At 37.3% G+C, this 25,889-nt stretch overlaps 1 protein-coding gene across 2 annotated transcripts; it reads left to right on the top strand.

The window, feature by feature from the left end:
- Window positions 1–3,066: 3,066 nt before the first annotated feature.
- On the top strand, window positions 3,067–25,691 carry LOC103703986 (Phosphoglycerate mutase family protein). 2 transcript variants are annotated; one of them, XM_008787093.5, is made up of 10 exons: window positions 3,067–3,484; window positions 5,235–5,296; window positions 5,387–5,494; window positions 11,306–11,385; window positions 15,578–15,740; window positions 16,101–16,175; window positions 16,308–16,396; window positions 18,112–18,231; window positions 25,125–25,169; window positions 25,244–25,691. In XM_008787093.5, the coding sequence occupies exons 1-10, from the start codon at window positions 3,319–3,321 to the stop codon at window positions 25,356–25,358; spliced, it is 1,023 nt and encodes a 340-aa protein (XP_008785315.1). In that variant the 5' UTR covers window positions 3,067–3,318; the 3' UTR covers window positions 25,359–25,691. The 2 variants fall into 2 exon arrangements, with proteins under 2 accessions (XP_008785315.1, XP_026659205.1); XM_026803404.4 differs by lacking the exons at window positions 25,125–25,169; window positions 25,244–25,691 and adding an exon at window positions 21,558–24,727 and having other exon boundaries at window positions 3,197–3,484.
- The last annotated feature ends 198 nt before the right edge of the window (window positions 25,692–25,889 follow it).

Raw genomic sequence — 25,889 nt, 5'->3', positions numbered from 1 at the left:
TCATAATAGCATATGAATGTATACTATATGAAATCTTGAATTGGCTGATAAGGACTCGTCCTACGTTGCTGTCTATTATTCATGCATTATATTTGATGAATATTGGCACTTTTTATATTCTTGGTACTATTATGTGATATGCACGTACAATTTGGAAACAAATTGGATCCTTTATGAAGTGGAAATATAAAATTACGTTTCCACTTCGAACTTGCTTACCGTATAAGGTGAGCTTCAACATTCAGAAGAGCCATTATGCACTCCATGATATATGGTATAATATATTCTTTTAAAAATCTCAAAACCATATTCTAACGAGTTCAAAGGGGAACTCGAGGGTCTAAACTGCATCTCGTGTAACCCAGACTTCCTCGTCTGTTACTAAAGCAAATTAGTTAAGGAGACAGAGTTGGTGTTATAAAACCCATTAGCTTTTGCATATGGGGAGACGCGCTTGGTTAGGTGCACCATCTTTTGCGCATGTCCATGTATGTAAAGCATTCCTCTGCCTTGTTTAGCTCAAAAATAAATGAAAAAATTTCTAGCAATCCTCTGGCATAATTGAAATTCATCTTTGTTTCTGGAAGAATGAAAAACTTGAATTGATACTAAATCCAATTGATTAAGAGTACGGGCTTGATTGGTCAAAATTGGTCCTGTAGATCCACCTTACTTATGGTGTAATGAGGTTTCATTGGCCACATAAGAAAAATGAGGCGGCCCCTTGTGCAGCCACCAAATGTCAGTCATTCTCTGATGTTATTAGGGATTCGAACTTGCTTGATTCAACAATACAAGGCTAGCACTTCACTTGGTCAACCTACCGGGGACATGGAACACCGAACGCTTCCTCAAATCTTCGAACGGGGATCAGACAATCCTATATTCTTTGTACATGCATTACAAAAATCAACGTGGGACCATGTATCAATACGCCTCAACATTGGAGATCCCAAACATGGCACTAAACCTTTCCACCTTGAATCCCTCTAGTTGTAGTACGAGAACCCACACACTATTATCCTGTGATGATGAGGTAGTTATCCCTTAAAATTGAGCCACATCCAATACTTTTCCAATTTAATCTTCTGTTGCCCGCCACCAAAAAACGTCATGGTCCATCAATTTCCACAACTCATCGTACCATATAAAGAAGCCACATTGCTCACCCTATACAAAATCAACAAATAGATAAATAATATTGTATCTAACGCTAAGAAACAGCTTGTAAAATTTGGGATCGATGAAGCTAAACTTACTATCTGTAATTCAGTGTATTTTTGTCTATTAGTGGGACTGGAATTATTAAATTTTAGATCTTAACATTTCACTATCATAAACAAAAACCTCGACATTTGACGTATTATCAAAAAAAAACTGCTGTATTGCATGCTTCAATAAGTGAGGGATGTACCCTACCAAAGTCAGATCCAGATAATGGGATAACAATTTTTAATATGACAGTCCTAATCAACAACCATCCATCTTTTGTGGGGCAGAGTGCCCTAACCTATACTAGGAACTAAGCACAACAAAATGATACACAAGGATGGGAATTTATGGTCGGCCTGTCAACCGGACCTTTTAAGCAAATTTTGGTTTGACATAAGTCAGTTTGGGCCATGAACAAATTAATTCATCTAGTTCTATTTATTAAACGAATCGAGTTGGAGTTTACATATTTGACTTGATTGATCCAATTTGACCCATTTGATAATTTGGTTAGACCATGATCTAACCCATCTAAATCGTCCAAGATCTATTTAACATATTCAAAATATACATAATCTGTTTCTGTTCAGTTTAACCTAACGCGCTTAATCTGTTTAACATATTAATATCTATTTAATCTATTAAAAATCCACCTAGTCCGTTTAACCCATTTAACCTGACTCGACCTATTTATCAAATAGGTTATGCAGGGGAAAGAGAGGGATCAAATTATTTGTTTAATAAATAGGTCAAGCTCAAATCTAAATTTTTAACCGATTTAATAAATAAGTTGAGTTCAAGTTGATAAAATTTTGCTTTGATATGCGTTCATTCCGATCCGCAGCTAACTCAAAACAAATTGATTGCCATCCTTATGATACACCTATCATCCGAGGAAGAGGAGGTTATGATTTCAATTCTAGAAAGTATATTTCAAAAATGTTAGAACATGGGATAATCTATACTTTGATAATTTTTCTATTCTTTACCTTAAAAGGTCCCATCTTGTTCAAAAATAAGAGACTATTTTTTGAAATTTCGAAAAAAAAACCTGTACAATGCAACTAATTTTTTTAATAAGCCTGATGGATTTTGATTGATTTGGAATTTAATTATTTTTTTAATATTGCACAAGTTGCCTTAGATAGGATGTTCATTCCATAAGAATATTTAAAAAGGACCAAATGTTAGTTAAAGGCAATAAAGACATCACAACAACGAATATAATTATCAATTATTGATTTCGAATAAGCTATGAAATCCTTAAAGTTTAATTAGTTTTAATAGATATAATAAAATCAAAAAATGAATAGCAATTTTTTGGAAGTTAACTCTAGCCGGTTACAATCCTTTCATGTGGAATAATTTCATCACTTACATACCAAAATCTAATCCATTATCCATCCAACAAATAAATAAATAAAATCCAAATAACCAAATAATTAAAACCTGAGAAAGTCCAAACATTCTAAATTAGTGTTAGGGTTTTGAGAGGATCTTAACATGATAGAGGAAGTGTTCAAGACTCGCAATCTAAGTAGGGTACACATGTTGATATAGTGTTGGATGCTAGATATGGGATTGGCTTGGTTCAGCAAATTGATCCACTACCAAGTATTGGATCAGCACACGACCGCTACAGAAAATTTTAGAACTGTACTCGAAGAGGTACGTTGGAGGAGCAAATCTGATTAAATGAGCAAAAAGGTTAGACGAGTCATCCAGACTCGCTGCGGGCTCGTTTTGCATTTCAGAGGGCTGTACGCCCGTACATTCTCGGGCAAGCCACTGTGTCGTCCCATCATGGAGATTGATAGCCATCAAATCCGGTTGACGGCCGTCGATCTTCGTGGTGGGGTGAGGCCGCAGCTTTGGGGGTTGGGGACGGACGCGAGATAAGATTCCAATTTCGTTGGATGGATGAGGCTGGGTTCCGAACGGACGGAACATATCCGGTTCGAGAGCATAGCATTCCGCTTGGGTCTCGTATCAGATATTCTTTCGTACCACCGACGCGTAAGCGAGAGAGAGTGGAGGGTAAAAAACGGAAGAAAACTCTCGAATTGTGAGCCATAAAAATAGGGGGTCCAAGATCCGGCGATTGCCATGACCATTTCTTTTTCCCTCGCCGCCTCTGTTGCTCTCCACGACAACTACCACCGCATCCATCTCCCACCTGTTCCTCTTCCCTTGCCGTCCCGTCCATCTCCTCCGTCTTCTGTTTCTTGGTCGCGGCGCTTGACTATCGTGCGCTTCACCTGTGGCTTCTCAGGTAAGAAGGCTGGGCTCAGAAAAGGTTATTTTCCTCTTTTTGACGTTTTACCTTGCTCGCTCGTTTCTTTTGTTCTTTTCTTTCCCCCAGACGTGCCTGTAATTCTTTCCTGATTTTTCCTCGATTCTGGTCGATCAATGGTTCTTTTTCCGCTTGTATCTTCTCGATTTTAGCGAATGCGTTTTTCTTGGATGTTGTGGTTCGGTGGGTTTGATTATACGCCGACTTGGGCGTCAAATCAGATTGGTCGAGTCGGCTGAGCTGAGATCCGCGTGCTTGGGGCTGTTTTCTCCAACGTAGAACGTCTTTGTACTCGGCTGCGCCTCTAGCACTTGGATCTTTGAATGTATGCTTTGACGCGCCTTTAACGAATTGGAAGACGTAAACATCGAAAGAGGTAGAACAGCCGCTCAAACTTCTCTGGCTGCAATACCCCTCCTTCCATGCTCAGTCAAACGTATTAGATTATTGGGATTCAGTGTTCATATCGAGGGAATCATCATCTCCCGTAATAACTGCATGCATCTTGGGTTTAACAATGTGCTCGACGATCGATGAGATGTTTCTTGATCCGTGGGAACTTATCAGGAATCTAAAGTCCTGCAGGACTGTTCGGATGATTTGGGACCAAGCCATCTGTATTTGATTCTTGATGATGAGTCTTTATGGTTGTATTGATTGTGTTGATTTACCGCAGCTACATTTGTGATTTGTCAGGAGCCTTGATTATTCATCCCCATCTCAGAGTTCATTGCACCAATGCATCTGCTGGTAATATGGTGTGAATACGTTGATATTATTATTTAAAGGCCCCTTTTCCAACTCATTAGGGTGCTTTGGGTGTTTTAATTACACAGAGATGATTGCTACAATCGGAGTAGAAAACTGATCACTACAATCGGGTGCTTTAGTCAGATTTTGAGGAAGCCATAGTGCTTCAGCTCCCAGCAGCGAGAATTTCCACCCTTATCCTTTGACCACTCCACAGCGGTGATGTAGTTCAGCTAGGTATAAGGGTAAGGGCAATGTCGAACTTCAGGATGTGTCCTCTCATAGAACCGTCATTCAACACAGGAGAATTTTCCTTGGATTCAGATTACGAAAAAGGATGACATGAACTAAAGGAATTGGAAAGAAATATATATTGTAGGATATCATGAGTTAATCTATCTGATGACCTACCAAGAAATGTATTTTATCATCAACTTAGGCAGGGAGAATAGGGGGAATTCGTGTCTTCTTTTATATAGACAAATTTCTTAAAGATTAAAAATGTCAGATTGCTTTGATCATTCAGTTCTTGATCAAAACACCAACAAGAATTGAGTGTAGTCATAAAACAGTATGGTAGTGTTATTTGCTATAGCTCGCTGATCCTGTTGCTCTGAATGTATTAGGACACTTATGAGTGTTGATTTATTTTTGAAAACTGAATCCTTCTTTTCTTCAAATTAGTTTCCATCATTCATTTGTGTAAATTTTTATCACTTCTCCATGGGCTCTTGTTAGTTGCATGGCTGATTAATCATTGCATCTAGGATAATATTTTAAAGGACTCTTAATTTAGTTCTCAATTCTGTGAGAATTACTCGTCCATTCTTTAGTGAAGAGCATCTATTAGATTAAGGGTGAGACATAGCGTATGTTTTTTTTTTCCCTGCAATTCTTGAAACTCTTACTGGTATTATAATTGACATTGGATGTTGCCTTATTTAATTCTCTAATCATGCTTCCCAACTCAATCCTGCAGATATGGACAACAATGCTAGTTCAAGTCTGTTCCCTTTGCACCGCTGCAAAACTCTACACCTGGTTTGTGTTAATCTAAATATATTTCTCAATTGCTTTTATATAAAGAGCCTTGTTTCTTACCTATTTCTCTCAATCCAATTACATTTGTAGGTTAGGCACGCACAGGGAATTCATAATGTGGAAGGTGAGAAAGACTATAAGGCATACTTATCAACAGAACTTTTTGATGCTCACCTTACTCCTTTAGGATGGGATCAGGTATTAACGGATTTTTCATGGTCATAAAAAAGATTAATATACCAGAGTTCTTTATTGCACTTTATTTACAATTTATTGCACTTTGTTGTGAGGAAATTGTGTGGTAATTACATGTGAAGTGTTGGATATTTGTCATATAATGATGCCTTTGATTTGTTTTTTTTTAAAGAAGTTTAACACATGTTTACATCTAAAATTGAAGAGATTAAGTTTGATTTATGTCATGTCATTTAATATGATTTACAAAGCTCAGTTCATTTATAATCATTGATGCACTAACCTTGATAGTCATGTGCTGGCTTTCCTGATGCCAAGCAACACCATCACTAACAAAAAATTAAGAATACCATGGAAGACACAAATGTTTCTTTAAGCTGTCATGTGCTGTTTATTATGTGAAACTGTGTCCAGCAATATTTTGTGAGGAGTTCATGCAACCATAGTATGAGGAACTTCTTATTGTTTTTTGGTGTCAGATAGGTGTGTTGCATTATGGGTTAATGAAATCCAAAAAATGTGATGTGATTGATTCCTGAATGAAAAAATTATGGTCACTCTTACACCACTCCTTTGCTTGTTCATCTCCTCTGCTATTCATTATTTTTTTCCTTACGTCATACCAAAATTTTGTTTTCCCAGCCTCAAGGCTTCGTGATATATGAAATTACAAGTCATCATCTAAGCACTTGCATTGATTGTAGAGCTAGAGTTTGGATTATAGGGGTTGGAACTGGGTGAAGGAGAATGACTCCATGAAGCATTTTTGCTAATAGTTAATTGACTAGAGAGAGGTAAGTGAGCGTTGAAAGGATACTGATGGCAATCAGATTTACCATCTAACTAGTTGTGTTGCAAAAATCACTAGCTAGTGTAAAATTCTTTGGTCATAACAAAGAATACTTAATTAGGAAAAGCCAATGCCATAGTTGACACATGGCACTTGCTAAAATAATAGATCTCTGACCTTGTCGTAAAGTATTGCCACCAGGCATGCATCAAGGTGACATCTATGGAGTGGATTCTCTAAGACACTAAATGACACATCATTAATCATCAAATGTTTTGGAAGCTATGAATCTTGCTACCTTATAAAATACTTACATCACAAGTACAACTACAACTTAGCAATTGAATATAAGCAAACTACCCTGTTGATTTCTTAGTCTTAAGTAGCACTGTACCAATCTTACCCAAATTTGTGGAATGCAGCTAACATTGCACCAACTTAAATATACAAAAAAGGAAATTAAACAAATCAATTTACCTTTAATTCTGGGAATGATGGTTATTCATCAATTTTCTTCGTTTAGTTTGATTTATGCAATGTATGTCCAACCAGTACAGTCAATACTAGTTTGGTATCATACTGACACAAAGTATGCAATTTTACTATATTCTTTTTGTTTCTTGTTTTTTCAATTTTTTATTTTTAGTGATTATTTTAAAGATTGTGGTTATTTAATTTAGGATTTTGATGTTGTTTTGATGTCTTTATGTTAGTTTGGACTTGAGTCTCAGGAAACATGCTATAATCAATAAATTAGTGCAATTGTAACATAATTGAATGCATGAGCACGTATAATTAAGTTTACATATAATATATCAAATGAATTTGAAGTGCAAAGTACCCACATCAAAAATTTTGTGGAGTGCCTATGTTTCTCCTAGATGTTGGGATCCTAGTCATGGTCCGGGCCTGCGATATTACTTCAACTTTCCAAATAATCTCATCCATCTCTGTGGTCCATAACCTCCATCTCTTGACTAGCCACCCAAATACTGATCCCGTGTTTGATTCTAGATTGGCCATCAAAAGATCAAGGCGGCGAAATCCGACTCGTAAGTTGCTTAAGGCTATGGAGGGTGGTAACCACTCGAATATAATATCTCAGATGAAGGATATCCATGTAGGTTATAGTCTAGCCGTGTGGAGTAAGATCTAGTATATGATTTGGATCCAGATATGCCTAAAGGCCATACTCTACGTGCAAGGTCATCTGCAGCGGCAACAGCAAGGATTCATTTTTAGTATGTAATCGTATCCTTGCATGCTCTCCTAGGTTGTGCATCGTGATCCCTATTCTATGTGGCATAAGTGAACTATGACTTATCGGTGAATCGATACCATGGAGTTGTGAATTATATGCGCCCGTGCTATAGCCACTGCCGTCTTTCCAGCCACAGGTATATCACTACTTGAACGATCATTATCATCATCATTGGTAGTGTGAGATGATCTAGGCAAATGGTCATGTGAGGGCTCATTGGTCTCGTGGATCAGGGCAACGGTAGATTAGTTGTGCCCACAACCACTAAAGGAGATCATCTGCGAGAGGACCTGGATCGTCAACCTCCTTAGGGTTTTGGATAATTGCTCGAAATGAAATCACTATTCAGTTGCAAATGCAATCAAGCAAATACAGAGAGGAGACGGAGTGCACGAGGATTTGATTACAAATGGACAAATTCCTCATGATTTTTTCAAATTTGTGTAGATCATCCTTATATCTATAATATATCATGAAATCATGACAAAATACAAAAATTGTCATGATCTCTCCTTATTTCCTCCATTTTGGCCTATTTTTCGCTTCAAAATTGAAAAAAAAAGATGGAGGAAGATTTACATGATCTTGGAGGGATTTTAAATGAAATTCGAGTTGAAATTGCCCTTAGGCATTTTTTGATGAAAATGACAAAAAAAGTTCGGAGAGTTGAGAAGACGTGGGAGGCCTTCTCTGCATCTCCCCCCTTATTATTGGGAGAGCAGAATCGGGCGATTTTGCTCAGTTCAGGTCAGTTCGAGGCTTGTTCTGCCCCGTATTGCTGTACCGTCCTGGTTTTGCATTGGAATAGTTTGATACACCCCAAACCAAGCGGTTAGGATGGTATGATAGACAATGGATTTATGTTTCTGGATGTATCTGAAATTTTTTTAAGGGCTTTGGGTTGTCAAGTTCTCCTCGCTAAAACTTTAATTGACTAGTAGTCTAGTACCATGTTTATGTTCAAATTCAAGTTCATGCTAATCCATTTTCCTACCATGAAATTAGACTTACTAGTAAACTTGCCCATAATTCAACTGTAAAATCTGTTTCATGAACGGTTATCTGTAAGACTCAAAGAACTTGGCTTTAATGAATATGTATATATAGCATAGGAATCTATAGTTAATCTATGAAAAGGAGGATAACTAGAGGTGTCTTAATTTCTTCTTTAACATGATAATAATGATTTTGGGATTTGGAAGTCTCATTAGCAAGGACAAGGTGGAGTCAAATAAATGGACTTTCTTATGGTAATTTATATAATTGTTCTGAATGCAATCTATCACTATTGTGTTGATATCAAGAAAGCAATTCATGTTTATTTCTTAATTAGTTCTAGAATGAAACAAACTCAAGAGATGTTTTCAAGCCACGGAGAGGGTCAGCTTGGATACCGTTGTGGTTAGAACCATGGATTGCGAGATTCTTTTCAAATTCCTACAGAATAAATCAGATGAATAAGAACAAAAAGATTATTAAATATTGTTGCAGGGACGGCCTTTGGCCGGAGCCTCACACAACAGCATAGCCCACATTAAGCTAGCAGAGAAAGAGGACTGCGTTCCTCCCGAGGTATTGTCCGCTTTGGGCGCTCCGGCCCGCGCGTCCAGCGCAGACGGAGGAAGACTACTGCCCTTTGGGCGCTCCGGCCCGCGCGTCCAGCGCAGACGGGGGGAGACCAATGCCCTCACGGTTTTGCCCTTCAAAAGGCGCCTCGAGAGGAAAGGATTTCCATCCCCCATTTAAGGCACAGAACCTTTCCGCTGCTAGCCGATGTGGGACTAAATTCAAGGCCCCCTCCCCCCCCCAACATAGCCCCCCTAGTGGGAAGGTTCTTGAGCCTCCGCAGTCCTGAGGGGTAGTCAATAGTGGGAGGAGGCGCCCCCTACCTGGCGCGCCATCTGTTGCAGGGACGGCCTTTGGCCGGAGCCTCACACAACAGCATAGCCCACATTAAGCTAGCAGAGAAAGAGGACTGCGTTCCTCCCGAGGTATTGTCCGCTTTGGGCACTTCGGCCTGCGCGTCCAGCGCAGACGGGGGGAGACCATTGCCCTTTGGGCGCTCCGGCCCGCGCGTCCAGCGCAGACGGGGGGAGACCACTGCCTTCACGGTTTTGCCCTTCAAAAGGCGCCTCGAGAGGAAAGGATTTCCATCCCTCATTTAAGGCACAGAACCTTTCCGCTACTAGCCGATGTGGGACTAAATTCAAGACCCCCCCCCGGAACAAATATAAGCACAAGAAGTCTAATTTCCACCATTGCAAGACAATCTATGGCATCTCTAGTAAATAGACATTTTTTTTTTCAATCTATTCATTTGCTATCACATGAGAATTCAAGACCCCCCCCCCCCCCCCCCCCCCCCCCCCCCGGGAACAAATATAAGCACAAGAAGTCTAATTTCCACCATTGCAAGACAATCTATGGCATCTCTAGTAAATAGACATTTTTTTTTTCAATCTATTCATTTGCCAATTGCCATCACATGAGCCTTTATGATATTCTAGTTTGTCCTACACTATGCATGAAAATTTAGGCCCTTAAGACAAGTGTAAACTTATTTAGATTGATACAAGATGTACCAGGGATTTACATACAAGTGGTTCTTGCTGTCTGTACCTAATCATATTGATAAAACACCGGTACTAGCATACCCTCCATTTACCATGACATGGTTTTCTCTTTTTTTATCTTGCTGTCCGAACACCAAGAGACATGCCATGTGTCGGTACTATACCATTCTCGTAACCTACTGGTATGGGTATCAATACCGATACTTTAAATCTTGAGACATACTCTTGGCCATGCTCGATATTGCTGGTTTATGTATGCTTTGCTTTAGGTTGCTCTTTGTGAGTTGCTCAAGACATTGCATGAAGGCTTTTTTAGTGGAAATCTGCAGCTTTGCACCGTGAAACTATTTGCCCTCAGGCCACATGAGATAATGTTGCTTGCACCCAAAGAATTTTGCTGTGTTAAATGATGAAAAGATCAAGATTTAAAGGCCTTTATACTGCAAGGACTTAATTGACTTTTCAAATATAGAAAAGTAACTCTAAGTTGATAGCAAAATTCGCCAAAAAATTGGGACTTTTATGGATGGATTGACAAAATCATAATTTCTGGGAATGTGGGCTTCTTAGAACTTGGAACATGGCTTTCTTGTCCAGATTGTGATTCTTGAGATCCTTAATAAGTTGTAAGCTTGTTTAATAAGCTAACCGGTGGTTTTGCTCAATTCCTGACTAATCACTGAATATGTTTGGTGATACAATATTTTGGCTGCTGTTTGTTCCCGACCAACTAGATTTAATTCCATTTCTGACTAAAATCTGAATCGATTTCTTATGATTTGACATATTGAATACTTAATATAGGATTCTTACTATGCGAAGTATCGTGCTATTGTTGATCTGATGCCCATCCCTTTAGCTTGGTGGTGTGCAAGTCATCTTTGGTCTGATGGACGGTGTCTTGGCATGACCCCCACATGGGTAGCGTGGGCCATTTGCAGGCCAAACATGATAGATTGTCTCTCATATTGGATCATTCAGTCTTAGTAACGAGTGCTTCAGTAGGATTCATAAAGCCCCCACCAAATAGTTGGGTTTCGGCTTAATGGTTATGCTTATGGTTTAACATGTTAGCTTAATTTATTCAAACAACTTGCTTAAAAATGTAAAATGTGCTTGATTGACTTGTTATGTAATTCTTGCTTATTCTTTGCTAAATGCTTGCGCATGATTACATGCCACTGTAATAGGTTGATAATTTGCGCAAGCATGTCCATGCATGTGGGCTTGCTAGGAAGATCGATTTGGTTATCACTTCCCCATTGCTAAGGTATGATCTTTGTCTACATTCTTTTAGTATTATAAAATATATAAAGTTCTGGCTCTGATTTTAGCAGTCTTTTATGCGCTTTTTAAGATAATTGCTCAACATCAAATATATAGACATGTATGTGCTGTATTTTAAAACTGTTACTATATTAATTATGTTAAACTTTCTGGATTTTTTTTTTAAATTCAAAATGCTTATAGCATCTTTAATGAAAAGAATTATATATGGTTATGTTGGATTCTAAATCACTAGATATTTCTTTTTTGTGCATCAACTATCTTGTATTGGCATATATATGACTGCTACTGGCCTCCACCGTTAGCTTACTAATCTTTTACCACATAGTTTGGCATGGGATGATAGTGATATAATGAACTCTATTGTATTTGGTGCTTAAAATTTTCTGAACTCATTTAATTACAGTGGTGAGTCAGGTTCCTGCTTGAGGGAGGCAATGATAAATCTTCCACATGAAATTCATGAATAGAATTTTTTTTATTTGCTTTTTGTCATTTATGTGTAATACATAGTTATTATGTGGCATTAAAGAACGCTATTACAACTTTAATAAGTTTGAGATGCACATGTCTTTGCTTCCCTCATTAGTCTCTTAGTAAATTTTAGCAAGAATTAATCTCTTAGTAGTTGAGATGATAGTTATTAAAACAACCAGAAGAAGAAAGCTATATAGCATATAATATCTCAAGACTTAAGCAAGAATACTTATGTAATGGGAAAAAAAATTTCTCACTGAAGTGGCGGACAAGTGAAAAAAAGCAAAAAGAGAGTGATGATATGCATACCTGGGCATTGGGATGATTGTCGGTTTTGTTCCTCTTTCTATTCTTCTTTTTTCCTTCATCCCTACTGAAATTTGTACATAAATTCTCATGTCCTTCCTTTTCTTCTTTCTTCATTTTGCCCTTCGTAAAATTCAGAATTCTTTCTTTCTTTAGATTTATGATTTTCAATTTTTGTAATATTACCTGGGAAAGACTAGTTGGTACAACATTACAAGCACATTGTTGGTGTCAAAATCGCTTTATCTAAAGCCCCTCCCACTGCCATCTAAATTTGAGCAGTAAATTTAAAAGGTAATTATCTTAATGTAAAGATAAGAATATTGTGTATTGTATTTGTGTTTGTGTTTATTAGGGCTGTCACATGCACCCAGACATCTAGAAGTGACCCGGATCTGAGCTGCACCTTAGACTATTGGGCTGGGTATAGGTCCAATGATAGATCCATAAAGAATTTCGAGTATGGCTCAATTTATTGTCCATGTACCAAATGGGTCATTATGCAAAGGTAGAGGGAATGAGGAAGAAAAAGATAATGATAGTGTATGATGCTAGAATGGGTAGCCTTTGCAAGGCTACACACAAGGATGACATCTAGCAACAATGGGGTTTGCCATGATATGTCTATTATAGGAATATGCATTCTACATGATTTGACTTCGTTAAATAGTTACATATGACCAACTATATTTCACCTAGGGCTAGAAAAGGGCTCAGGATGGCTTCATGTCGGGCTTTGGGTCTGATTTGAAAGACTGAAATGATTCGAATTGGGCTCAAGCTTGGCTCAGGTTGTAGAGCCTGAATAAAAAAATCGGCCGACCTAAGCATGGCTGGAGGCCTAAATTAGTGCCCGACCTGACTATGCTTGCCCACCCACCCCAACCCTAACCCTAACCCTAACCCATACCCCCACGCCTGACTCAGTACCCACTCCCACTTCTCTCCACCTTTCTTCCACTTTTCTTTGTTATCCCTCCCATACTCTTCGTTGCCTCTGTCTCTCCATACCCATGTTCTACCTCCCCACCTCACCCTCCGCTCCCTGCTCGCTCCCCAACCACCTCAACATCCTATGCCAAGCCCTCTCCCTGGCTTGTGTTTGCTGTTCGGCAGCTCTCCCCCATCTTTGCTTTCACCCACCTTGTCATTGTTGTCCACAATTCTGACATCACTTCCTTTGCTCTCAAGATTGACTCCCTCACCTCTGTTGCCCAACCCTGGATGCCCCAAACCTTAGGACCAATCCCCTCCACCTCCGCTCCTTAGTCTCTTCCCTTCACTTCTCCCAAACCCCTCATAAGCACCTCCCTGGCACCATCTCCGCTGCCACCCTCATGGGCTTTCTACACCTTTTCGTGGACCTTGTTAATGGCTCCATCCCGATTTGTCTTGTACATGGCTGTTAGGTGGAGGTTGCTGAGCTCGAGTCTAGGCTCAAGTCAGGCCCTCTTGGGCTCCTATTAAGTGTGGTTTGTTCGGGTTTTGGTCCTGGGCTTAGGTCAGGCTTGGACCCGATTTAGAAATTTTTCAGGCTTTGGCTTAGCCCTAATCCTAAAAAATTTCAGGTTGAACTTAGGCATGGATGTCGAGCGGCCTGACCCAACCCGCTTCCAGCCGCAATTCCAATATGTGCCACATGTCATTGAATGAAAATCTTACTGATGTAGGTTTTCACAAGACCAAAAAGAAATTGATTGAAGGAGAGGGCATGCTGATCCATTTCATCCTAAATGAAAGAGATGCTGTTTGGGATGGTTAGGTTCAGTCAAAGGAACCCAAGCTGATACAAGTTATAGTGTAGCTTTTTTCATTTGTATGTTGTGTTACCAGATTGGCTGCTACACTATATATCAATACACCATGCACACCAGTTCAGCTCCCACTTGTCAATAGGATGGTTTGTAACTTTGTATTATAAGGTACAGTGTCAACTCAAATAAACTAAGCCTTAACCCCAAACTAGTTGGGGTCAACTATATGAATTTTTTCCCTCCATTTTCCTCCGTTTAGGGCCACACTTTTTGAAAGATATAGCAATATCATGCCCTTCTACTTCATCCCATGTGATTATTAGTCTAACTCTACCTCTCTTTCATTTTACATGTATCAAATCATTTCTTCATATCGTTGCATCCCTTGGCCTATGGTGAACACACCCCGACCACCTATGTCATCCTTCTCTCAGTTTGTCCTCAATTGATACTACCTCTACCATTCTACGAATCACTTTATTTCTTATTCTATCTTTTTTTTTGTATTACCACACATCCATCTCAATATTCTCATTGCAACGACACTCATCTTGTGCATATGTTATTTTTTTAATTGCCCAACATTCTATACTATAAAGCATAGCTGGTCATATGGTTGTCCTATAAAATTTTTCTTCAACTTGGTAGGTATTTTATGATCACATAATATTCTAGTTGTACTTCGTTTTATCCGACCTGCTTTAATCTTATGGATAACATCCTCTTCAATCTTTCCTTTCATATAAATAATCAATCCTAGATACCTAAAATGATCACTCTTAGAAACTTGATGATCCTCAATTTTCACACCAGCTTCGTCTCTTTATCTAATTTTACCAAAACTACATTCCATGTATTCCATCTTGGTCCTACTTAACCATAAGGTATAGTAAAGAGTGAAATTATATTTTAATCATTGGCTAAAAATGCTACATGTCTGAAGTGTGTAGGTTTCTAAAGAAGTTGAAAATAATTTCACGATGGGCAACCACTCAGCTAAACCACATGGAATAGGCATAAACTGTCCAGGCTAGCAGTGGGTCTTATAAAGCCATGATGCAATGGTTTAATCTAAAATAATGATTTAAAAATTGTGAAAGGTCTGATACGTGGCCTTGAATATAACCCATACTCAACCAACTAATTTACTGGAGATTTAAAAGGATGCTACATTCACTTTGAGATAGCTTGTTATTGAGATCAGTATGTTAAATGCCTTAATGTCAAGAGTTTCCAATCGATGTTAGCTTGGTCTATAAATTGCCTTGTATTAGGCTTTAGTGTCAAGGCAGAGTAGGAAGGGTGCCTCTAAGATGATTTTGTATGTTGTAGACAATTGGAAGAGATGTATTTTCTCTTCGATCTTGCACTTTTAGTCACTGTGTGGTTGGACATTTTGGACATGTTGCCATCTTCAAGATGCCTTTTTTGTTTTTCCATCTTTTCCTGGAGGCATAATTCACTTGTTGTAGTTTTCTGGTCATCATAACACTGCCTAGATCAAATTGAAAATAAAGGATTAAGAAATCTTGGTGCATGTAGGCCTTAGTAGTTTCCCTTTTGGTTTTCACTTAGTCATTTGCGTTTACTATTTTCAAGAATGTATCAAGGTAATGTATCTAAACTAGTAATTTACAGGACAATGCAAACTGCTGCAGGGGTGTTCGGAGGGGAGAGCTATGCTGATGGTGTAAGTGCGCCACCACTAATGGTTGCAAATGCTGGGAATAGTCGCCGTCCTGCAATTTCAAGTTTGAATTGTCCACCTTTGATGGCAGTGGAATATTGTCGAGAACACTTGGTATGCCTTGATTTCTATTGACATTTTGTCTGAAGTTGTTGTTGCATTTACAACCTGTCCTTTTGGTCATAAATTGATCTTTGTAAAAGGTGTAATGCATGACTCACGTACAGGAGGGCCAAATTTGATATCTTTTTCTTTTATTTGTAATTATTCTACCAGTAATTTATTTTACTTAAGTTCTTAGCTATAAACTGCACAAAAGAGCAGATGGTTTTCCTGGGGATGTAAGAGAATGTTGATTAGTTAGTCATTTATATGACTTTTTATGTGGATGAAGAATATGATGTTCTATTTATAAGTTTTCTGATTTATTACAAAGAGTTGATACCCTGGTTTTCTCAATTATGTTGACTGCAGGGAGTACACCCATGTGATAAGAGAAGAAGTATAAGCGAGTATCGCCATCTTTTTCCTGCAATTGATTTTTCTTTGGTTAGTACCTCATATTGTGAACTCATGTTTCATTTTTAGTATTATATTAGATTACATTGGTCTACCTATGATATTTTGTGAAGATAATTCTTCATTAAAGCATTATGGATAAATTTGGACTTTCTTTTCCAGATAGAAAATAATGAAGACATTCTTTGGAAAGCTGATATAAGAGAGGCAAATGAAGAGGTTGCTGCTAGGGGAATGAAATTTATTAACTGGTACTGTTTTTTAGGTTAAGCTAATTTTTTAAGGAAAATATTAAAAGCACAACTAACTGTTAATAATCACATCAGATTTATATATATACTGCTTATAAAGTAGTTTCTTTCCTGCTTTTAGAGCAATGCATTTAACAGTAAAATCTTTATGCTGATTATCAGTTTGTTATTTTCTGGCAATTCAGGTAGAAATATATCATTGTTCCGAGATGTAGCTATCTTATGGTTTTAGCACTTCTATTTGTAGTTCATTAAATCATAAATATTAAAGCTAGATGCTTTGCTTATATCTGTTCATTTTTTATCAGAACGCGGGTTGCTCAATGTTTCACCTTTAGCTATGATGGAGAATACTAACAATATAAATTTGAGACTTATGCCAATTTCAGCACCCAATGCAATTGTGATTGGTTCTTATCTGAGAACCATTTATTCCACAAGGCATCACTATCATTTCCTGGTTCCCTTTGCTTTAAACATCAATTTTTCCAGAAATGCATCTTGTCTAGTATTTTCACTTTTCATCAGTACATTGCTCTGGATGGTGCTAATGATTTCTGGTTGGGAATTATGGAATGGGGGTTAGAGCTCGCTCAGGATGAATGGTTACTAATTGAAAATGTTATTTAATTGAGGAGAATATGATGATGATCTGGAACACTATTTAAATGTGCCAGTCACAGGTTATATTTAAGCTTCCGAAGACCAATCAAAACTTGCCTGATTATCCATATATGAAGGGGGTATGGTTTATATGTGACTTTTCTCGTGTTTTATATTTCCTCCAGAATCCATCTTTAATTAGATGTAGCTTATCCAGACCTTTTTTGCAATTGTGTTTTTTGTTTATATTTTACTGACAAAACATTCTTTAGTACCTTATTTGTGCTATTGGAGGTTTCAGTTAATAATTATTTTAACATCTTTTAACTTTTGTCAACCATGAATTCTAGTGAGCCAAGATTCTAGCAAAATGTATCTAATAAGCTTGGGAAGTACGTGAGAGATTCCAATCTAAAGTTGATGGTCTCTTGACTTTTCTGGGCACATGCAATGGAACATAAGATTCTGACTAGAGAATAAGTGAACTAATAAACAAACTCTCCTTTTATATCACTGCATTCTTGGCTTTTCTCTCTCTAAAACACTATGGAAAGCAAAATTTGGAAAGACTGCCTTGTACTCACAAAATCTACAATGTATGAGGAATTGCAACATTGTTCCTTGTAGTCTAACATTCGGGATGAAGTCTTCCTCTAGATAAAGTTATGTCCAAGGTCGCAAAACTAATGCCGAGATCTGTACCAGTACATCACTGGTTTGGTATGATATGGTTGGTATGGTATAATATGCATCCCGTACTGGGATAGGCTCTCAATACCTTTTTCTCACTCCCAGACATGGTACTACAAAAAAATGGACGGTATGGGTTGGTACAAGTTGGTTCCGCTCGGTTCGAACTAGTACAGATTGGTTTGGCTTGTATGTTAAATTGAATATCAGTACCATATTGGTGCCTTAGTAGTACGGTATGATACGATCGGTATAGGGCAGTACTGGTTGGTACGGCAACGTCTTGGTTATGTCTATTATTGTTTATAGCTTAATTAAATATTTTGTCCCATGATCTTTCAGGAAAATACAATCCTTTTGAAAAAAAAGAAGTATTGCAATATATACTATATAAAGTTGATCATGCTTTCACTCTTTTCCAGGTTGTGGACACGAAAAGAGAAGGAGATAGCTATTGTTACGCATAGTGGATTTTTGTTCCATACCTTGAATATGTTTGGGAATGATTGTCATCCTGTCATTAAAAAGGAAATCAGCAAGCAGTAAGTGACCATCGAGACATTTTTATCTTTACATTTGTGTAACAATATTAAGTTTATCTTTCTTTCAGTAGCACAAGCTTTTTATTTCAAACTTCAAGTTTTTGGTTTTCTACATGGTTTTCAAGAACACATGCTAAATGATGTGATCCTAAACTAGGAGTATGGAAAAACAAAAAACATAGTAGAAAGAAATTAATTAGGAAGGGAAAATTAGGTAGAATCACCATTCTTAACGTTCTTTATAATGCATGTATACTATGGCAATGACATGCTTCAAAGATGCCCAGGCGACACTAACTTGGACCATCATGTGTATGATTATGTAAATATATTTATTTCTCATTATGCATATAGATATATATGTACAAATAACAAATATTTATATCGTTCATCCTGCCAAAAAGATAACAAATGCACACGCGCATGGTCGTTCATACACAAACGTATATACATGTATGTGTGTGTGTATATATATATATATATGTATATGTATGCATCAAACTTGATCTTAGTTTTGTTTGGGCATGTGGAGTTCTGGTTTTATCAGTTTCCCTTCAAGTTTTGGTGTTTTGATCAAGAAAATCAGAAAATATCAAAAGGCATAAAAATGTGGAATGTAAATAAAAGAAGCTAAGAAAAATTATTACACAAGATTTAGAATATTTTGTTATATGACTTATTTATTTGTAGTTTGGGTAGTTCTTTTTTATTTATTTTTATTTTTATTTTTTTTGGGTGGTACAACGGCGGCTCACACCCTATGGGTGTGGATGCAGCCAACAAAATCCGAAAACAACAAAGCAGATAAAGCACTCGGCACTATGTCACGCTCTCTCCAAATAAAACCATCCGAATGGTGAGCCGCATAGGAAGCAACCTAATCAGCTGCACCATTTGTCTCCCTATAGACATGTGTGGCCTGGTGGGCACCACACTCCTGCAATAATTCGCGAATGTCAAGTCGTAGCGGCCTGCCCTTGCCTGCACGATCCCAACCCCGGATCCAATTAATCACTGTAACCGAGTCGCTCTCGAGGATGAGCCTGTCTGTATCTAGTATCCGTCAGCATAGAAAATGCCCTTCTAGGCGGCTCATGAGCTCAGCACATACCACCGAGGAGTCGAAGATCCGCTGACCCCCCGCTACTCATGATCTCTGATGACGAAGTCTACACCTCCGCCTCTCCCATCATCGGCTAGTAGTTTGGGTAGTTTTAAGTTGAATCTTTGAAGCTGATATCGTACATAAGTGAAATTTATAAAGTATATTGGTATTATTTTATTTACTAACCTTCAACTGATTGAAAATTCATTATGCTGAACAATTATAAAGCTTTTTAGTGACCAATGTATGAGGCTTCTTCCTCATCATTTTTCAGTACAACTTGCAAACAATTATTAAGTTTGGCCATTTCTTTGTCATATTTTTAAGGTTCAGTGGCTATTAGCTAAATGGATATAAATACAAATTGTATTTATATTCTATAAATTAAAGTGTTACCATTGTGAACAATGGTGTCTTGCATTTATTTGTTGAAAATATGTAATAGGGGCCTCCAAAGATTATTATTTTTAATATAGAAGAGATAGAACCCAAATACTTATAATGTTATTTAACAAAGAATATAGTTTTTTAAAAGGATTTTGGCCTGAACTAACTGATATTGAGCTGGAACCACCTGACACTCAGAAAAGGAGTGGTTTGAGATCACCCTTGGTCAAAATGGATTGCTTTTAGATACAACTTACAAACGTCATATATCAACGAACCATATATTTCAAGTATTTTCTTGCAATTTTGTTGTCATAAGTGACTCATGGATGCTTACTTCATAGGAAGGAAGTCAAATACTTGAAATTGGACCAAATTAAAATTAAGATTGCATATTTTTTTGCCAAAAAAAAATGTAAGTTTAGATGTCAAATAAAAACATGAAAGGCCCTACATTCAAAATCCTTGACCATGCTCCATCCTATATATATTGCAAGTATTTTCTTTTTTTTTTTTAAATAAACAACTCATGGATGCTAACTTGCTAGGCAGTGAAACAAATTGGTCCAAATTGAAATTAAGATTTTGTGTGTGTGTGTATATATATATATATATATATATATATATATATATATATATATATATATATAATATTATATTGGGGGGGGGGGGGGCAGAAAAAAGACCTTTTACTTTAGATGTCAAATGAAACTATATAGGATTCGTTTGGTTCACAGAAAGAGGAGGGGTAAGGTATGGTCAACGGAAAAATGGAGAAATGCCTATATGTTTGGTTGGAGTTTTCAAAGGAGATAGATGAGAAAGTAACTTTTTTATGGGAATAAGATTTTTATATTTCATGGGAAAGAAAAACTCACGTGGGATATGGGAAAGGCACTTTCCCACTGGATGGGAATTGGGATATTTTTTTTTTTTTGGCCAAAAGTGCTTTTAAGCTTTTAGATAAAATTGTATAAAATGGTATAAAGTCTTTTCCTTTATTAAGGGCATGATAGGTATTTTACATAACTTTTCTAGAAAAGTAGATGCTCAACCAAACATAAACCAATTTGGAATGTCCCGCTTTTCCATGGTTTACCAAACATGTGACAACCACTTTTCCAAGCATCATATACCTAGGCATCAGCTTTCCATTAAAAGTATTTCAACGAGGAGAAATTCTTTCTGCCAACCAAACGAGTCCGAAAGGTTTCACACTCAAAATCCTCGACCATGCTCTAACCTCCAACAAGATGGGTGGTTAAGGAAGCTTGATAATCTCTATCATTAAATCTAAGACAACAATGATATATGGTATCACTTCTAATTTTTTTTCTTAGCCATGAGTACTCGTTTTATAAGTTTTGCGAACTACAATACATCTTTTGAGTGGTTTTGATTGTTTACATTCATAGTGTATGCCTTAAGGCATCTTAAAATGTTAATTTATTAAGGTTGTATGTAAATCTGTTTAAGAAGGTAAATAAAATTTGTATTAAATCTATCACCTGAACTATTGCCTGGGTGATAAGCTAGGTCCATTGCATAGGTTTGGCTGGGCTATCTAACAACTTTTGTAAAAAGTGCATAATTAATTGTCCCTCCATACAGTGTCGAAGAGAGAAAATAAATGGCATGCATCATAAAATGAGAGCAAAGTATTTATTCACCACTGCATTTTATTGATATAGGTTGGAGAAATCGCTTACCCAAGTTGAGCATTGGCACTGCAGAGTATTCCGAATATGCTTATCTTACTCTTAGATTGACAATATCCTGTGTTAACTTGTATAATTTCCTTCATTTTAACTTATTAAGCTTTACCTCGATTTAGGGGTTATCACGGGATCAGGGTGAGCTCAAATCAAGTTCTGCCTGGGCTTGAACCAATAACAAAGGCATCAAGCCTCAGCTCAGTCCCAATTCAAATGAGCCTGCAAGCATTAAACTAGTAATGACTTGTTCAAACATTGTCGAAGCTTGGGCTTGGAGAGGGCTTGGAGATGGTTTGGCTTACAAGAACTAAGCATCAAAAACATAGAGGAATCTCAGAGGAAGGGAAGGAGTCTGAAACTATGAATAAACAACGCAATGTCAGATCCTAAATTATATCTAACCAACAAACTGCAATTTTTTTGTAAACCTTGAAACCTAGATTTTGAAATTTTAAAGTACATGAAACAAGGAAAAAATAGGACATATTTGTTTCTTCTGGAAGTAATTTCATAAATACAAAGGTGATGATAAGGTAACTTAGCATTATCTAGATACTTGGCACAGATGCTAGTGTCCAATTATTATGGGTGTATCTGATGCTTTGACCTCAAAAGTCAAATTATGCAGGCCTAAGGAAACTTCTACAGTATTAGAATGTTAAAAAATAACATATAAATAATCAATGCACAAGGACAATTATACTTTATTGATACTGTTCATAAATAAAATTGGTCTTTTGTCACATAATATCAAAGAAAGAAAAGTTGATACTTGACTGGAAAAGGCAATAATCAACTGGAAGCGTCTAAACACTTTATTCTAATATTATTAGGCACTTGCAATTGTAAAGCACTAAATGCTATCACTTGCATTGGAGTGTTCTCTGATATGACTTGACAGAAAACCCTGTCAAATGCCAACTCTTCTGGCTGCATGGGCAGAATATTATGTGTGGAGCATCAATAAGCATGTAGTGCTTTTCTCTGAGTGTCCAGCTGCTGGAAATTCCAGCACTATAGAATTCAAAAAATTGAAAGTGCCCAGGCAACATTTTCCACTGTTTCTGTGATTAAATGTATATAGAGAGGAGCGTTGCCAATCGGCAAACCTAGTCCCAAGAGCCGAAGCAAAGATAAAGAAATCTGAAAAGAAAGCAGGGTAAAGGTTTGGCATGAGTTTTTTTTTCCTTCTAGGGCAAAGCAGAATAGGGTGGGTTAATACTCAACAGGGAATCTATTCTATAAAGCAATCTCAGCTTGTGGTTTTAAGCAAATGGCCAGGTCATTTCCCATATATTTGGGTATTTTGGCCTGAATTTATGGCAGAAAGTAGTCAAAAACTAAGCTCAAGCTTAGCCCAAACTTGTTCCCCGGATTTTCTGGTTAGGCCTGGACCCATCCTGCAAGCCCCTAAACTGAGCCGGAGCATGGTTTCTATGGATTATTGTCTTGGGGTCAATCACCTTAGCTGGCTTTAGTCTGCCTAGATATTTAAACATCTCTGTAACAATTTAAGTGGCCTGTTAATTCACAATCTGCTTATATGTAAAGCTTTATGTGAGTGCTATTTTAAGATCTCTTATAGATGTATATGATTAGGACCAGCAGGTTGTATTTCCAGTTTACTTTTAATTTGCTTCCCTCTAAGATATTACATATAAATCATGTTCTTCCTTTTATTGTTCATCACATCACAAGAGTTTTACTACATCTTTATCTCTACACATGTGATTTAAAGGTTGGTTGCAGTATGCTCGCAGCCAGGGACCACAATGATTACTCGTTGGGTGGACATAGTAATAGATTGTATCAAAAATTAAAAATAATTTAAATTCATATAACGAATTAGAAAATTAAAACTAAATGACAAGAAATTAAAGGAAGCAAAGGAGTTTTGCAATTATTTTAGGATACTTGTAATGCAAACCAGTAAAGATTTATTTTGCCTACAAATTATACAACTATAGAAATTGATTGTTTTAAAAAACCACACTAAATGACACAAAGAAATGCAATAAGCAATTTATTAAATGATAAATAATCTAAGAATTACTAAAACAAGAAGTTGCATCTTATGTGACTATCCTAACATGATCAATACTCTGACTTGTTCAACCCAATGTTTGTCGAACCGGTACTGAGACCCGTACTGGTTCGAATTGAGTCGAACCAAACGGAACTGTCCGGTTCCATCTGATGCTGGCCGATTCCGGCCGGTTCCGGCTAGAGCCAATTAGGTTCAACCTTCTAGGGGCCGGAACTGTTTTCTATTGTCGAACCGACCTGGTCAGAGATTGGGTCGGCTTAGTTCGGGCTGAACCGGCCAGTTCGGCTCGGTTCAACTTTTCTTGGTTCAACCTAATATCCTTGCTTGTCCCATAACAGTCCAAAATGGCCCAGGCTACTTGGTTTTCCACTGGGCAGTCAACCATAGGCAATGCAGGTGGCTGGCTAAGCCTAGGTAGCCGATGCAACCACCTATTGCCCTTATTGATTAAAAAAGATCCTAATTAGATGTTGTTTCAATACATTATTTTTATTTATTATTGTGTGATTAAAAGCATAGCATGCATATATATATATATATATATATATATATATATATATATATATATATATATGGGATATGTATTGTCTACTTAGGTATACCGGGAAATTAATACACACTTCCTTGAAAATCAATGATGGGCTATCCAAGTTCAAGATTTAAACCATTCAACATGATCTACAATATTTACCAAAATTCATACATTTTGGTGGTCTTTAATCTAATCAGCAAGTAGGTGTCAGAATTGATGTTATCAATTATATTAATGTAGTAACATACATAATAGGGCACATAAATTGAAATCCACTTGATGACTCATGATCTATGTATCTTAAAACATGGATAGATTTAATTTCACCAGGTCTCGATGATTAGATCATGAGAAAAAAATAGTAGTATGCTACTAAAACCCTTCTTTCTGACATCTACTTGATGATTAGGTTACAGACCACCAAAACATATGAGTTTTAGTTTCCAGGCCTATTTTGTGGTGTGGATGATGTTCAACGATTTGGATCTTGAAGTTGGATGGCCCATCATTGATTTTGAAGGGGGTGTACTGATTTTCTAGTACATCCGAGCACACAATAGCATCTCTCTGTGTCTGTGTGTGTGTGTGTGTGTGTGTGTGTGTGTGTGTGTGTGTCTGTGTGTGTGTCTGTGTGTCTGTGTGTCTGTGTGTTTCTGGTGATTAATTGTTCAGCAACCATTTTTACCATCTTTGACTACCGAGATACCCAATTGGAAGAACGTAGCATATCTCTAATCAATGAATATTTTACTGATGCTTTGCAAGGAGTGAAGGAATTAGTACCCAGTTTATTTGATAGTCTAACTTATGATTATCTGACTACTTATGCATATTCTTATGAGGTCAAATATATTGATTAAGTGGTCAATAGTCCAGAAGTGGTTATTTCACAAAATTATCTCTAGTGGAAAAGGAAAGTTGTTTGACTTCACGTGAACCAAGTTTCTGCTGACCATGCTCAGCAGCAGTTATTGATTTTTTTTTTAAAAAAAATATTCTTATAAGATTCTATCTGCCTGCAACAAGCCAAAAAATAAAAATAAAAAACAAAAAGTATCCGTCTTTCGGTTGTTGGTTTGGTTTATTCACATCTTTATGGTTATGCAGCTTTGCCAATTGCGAGCTCCGGTCAATGGTGTTGTTTGACAGAAGGTGAGGGTTTTATGCCAGAGTTTAAGCTTTGTCATTAATCACATCAGGCTGATTAGCCAACTTGCTGTTTGCAGTATGCTTGGGCAAGATTCCTCAAGTAGCAATTTTCCTGGAAGGATTCCGCAGGGGCTCGATCTTCCAAGTGATGTTGCTCATGAGAAGCACCCTGAGAAAGGTGGCATGAATTAGGTATTTCATTTTTGTGCCTCAATAGCCAGGTAATGAGGTACTGAGTCTTGTGCTTACATCATTTGACAACAATATACTGCGAAATGAATTGAACAAAACAAAACGAAGACACAGTTCATTTTTTAACATGAATGATTCCGTGAGAGCGGTTTCTTGCGATTATTGTTATGCGGAGTTTGCAGAAAAAGTTATGCCCAAGTTGAATAGGGAAGCTGCATTGATCAATATGATGTAAAAAATGAAGTGATGTCCCAAATGTTTAATTGGGAGGATCGGAGTTGAATAACTATTCCTATTTTCATATATATGTGATACAAGTAGTCAATTCACGAATGATGGATCCATAAATCATCGTATTACCTGTTCATGGATATCTCTGTATCCATGAAACATTGTATCAACTACAATTGCTTCTTTGGAGGGCGAAGTAAAAGCTTCTGTGTCCTTGAAAGTGTGGTGCATGACATTGTGCGAAGAATTGCTCCAGCATCTCGGTTGGGACTCAAGTGGTTGCATTTAGAGCACTGCTTG

The sequence above is a fragment of the Phoenix dactylifera genome, chromosome 6, assembly GCF_051530095.1.
Source record: "Phoenix dactylifera cultivar Ajwa chromosome 6, Ajwa_hap1_PhDact_Kaust_v1.1, whole genome shotgun sequence".
Classification (NCBI taxonomy): Eukaryota; Viridiplantae; Streptophyta; class Magnoliopsida; order Arecales; family Arecaceae; genus Phoenix; species Phoenix dactylifera.
The sequence above is the reverse complement of the archived record's forward strand: the minus strand, read 5'-3'. Positions and strand labels throughout refer to the sequence as shown.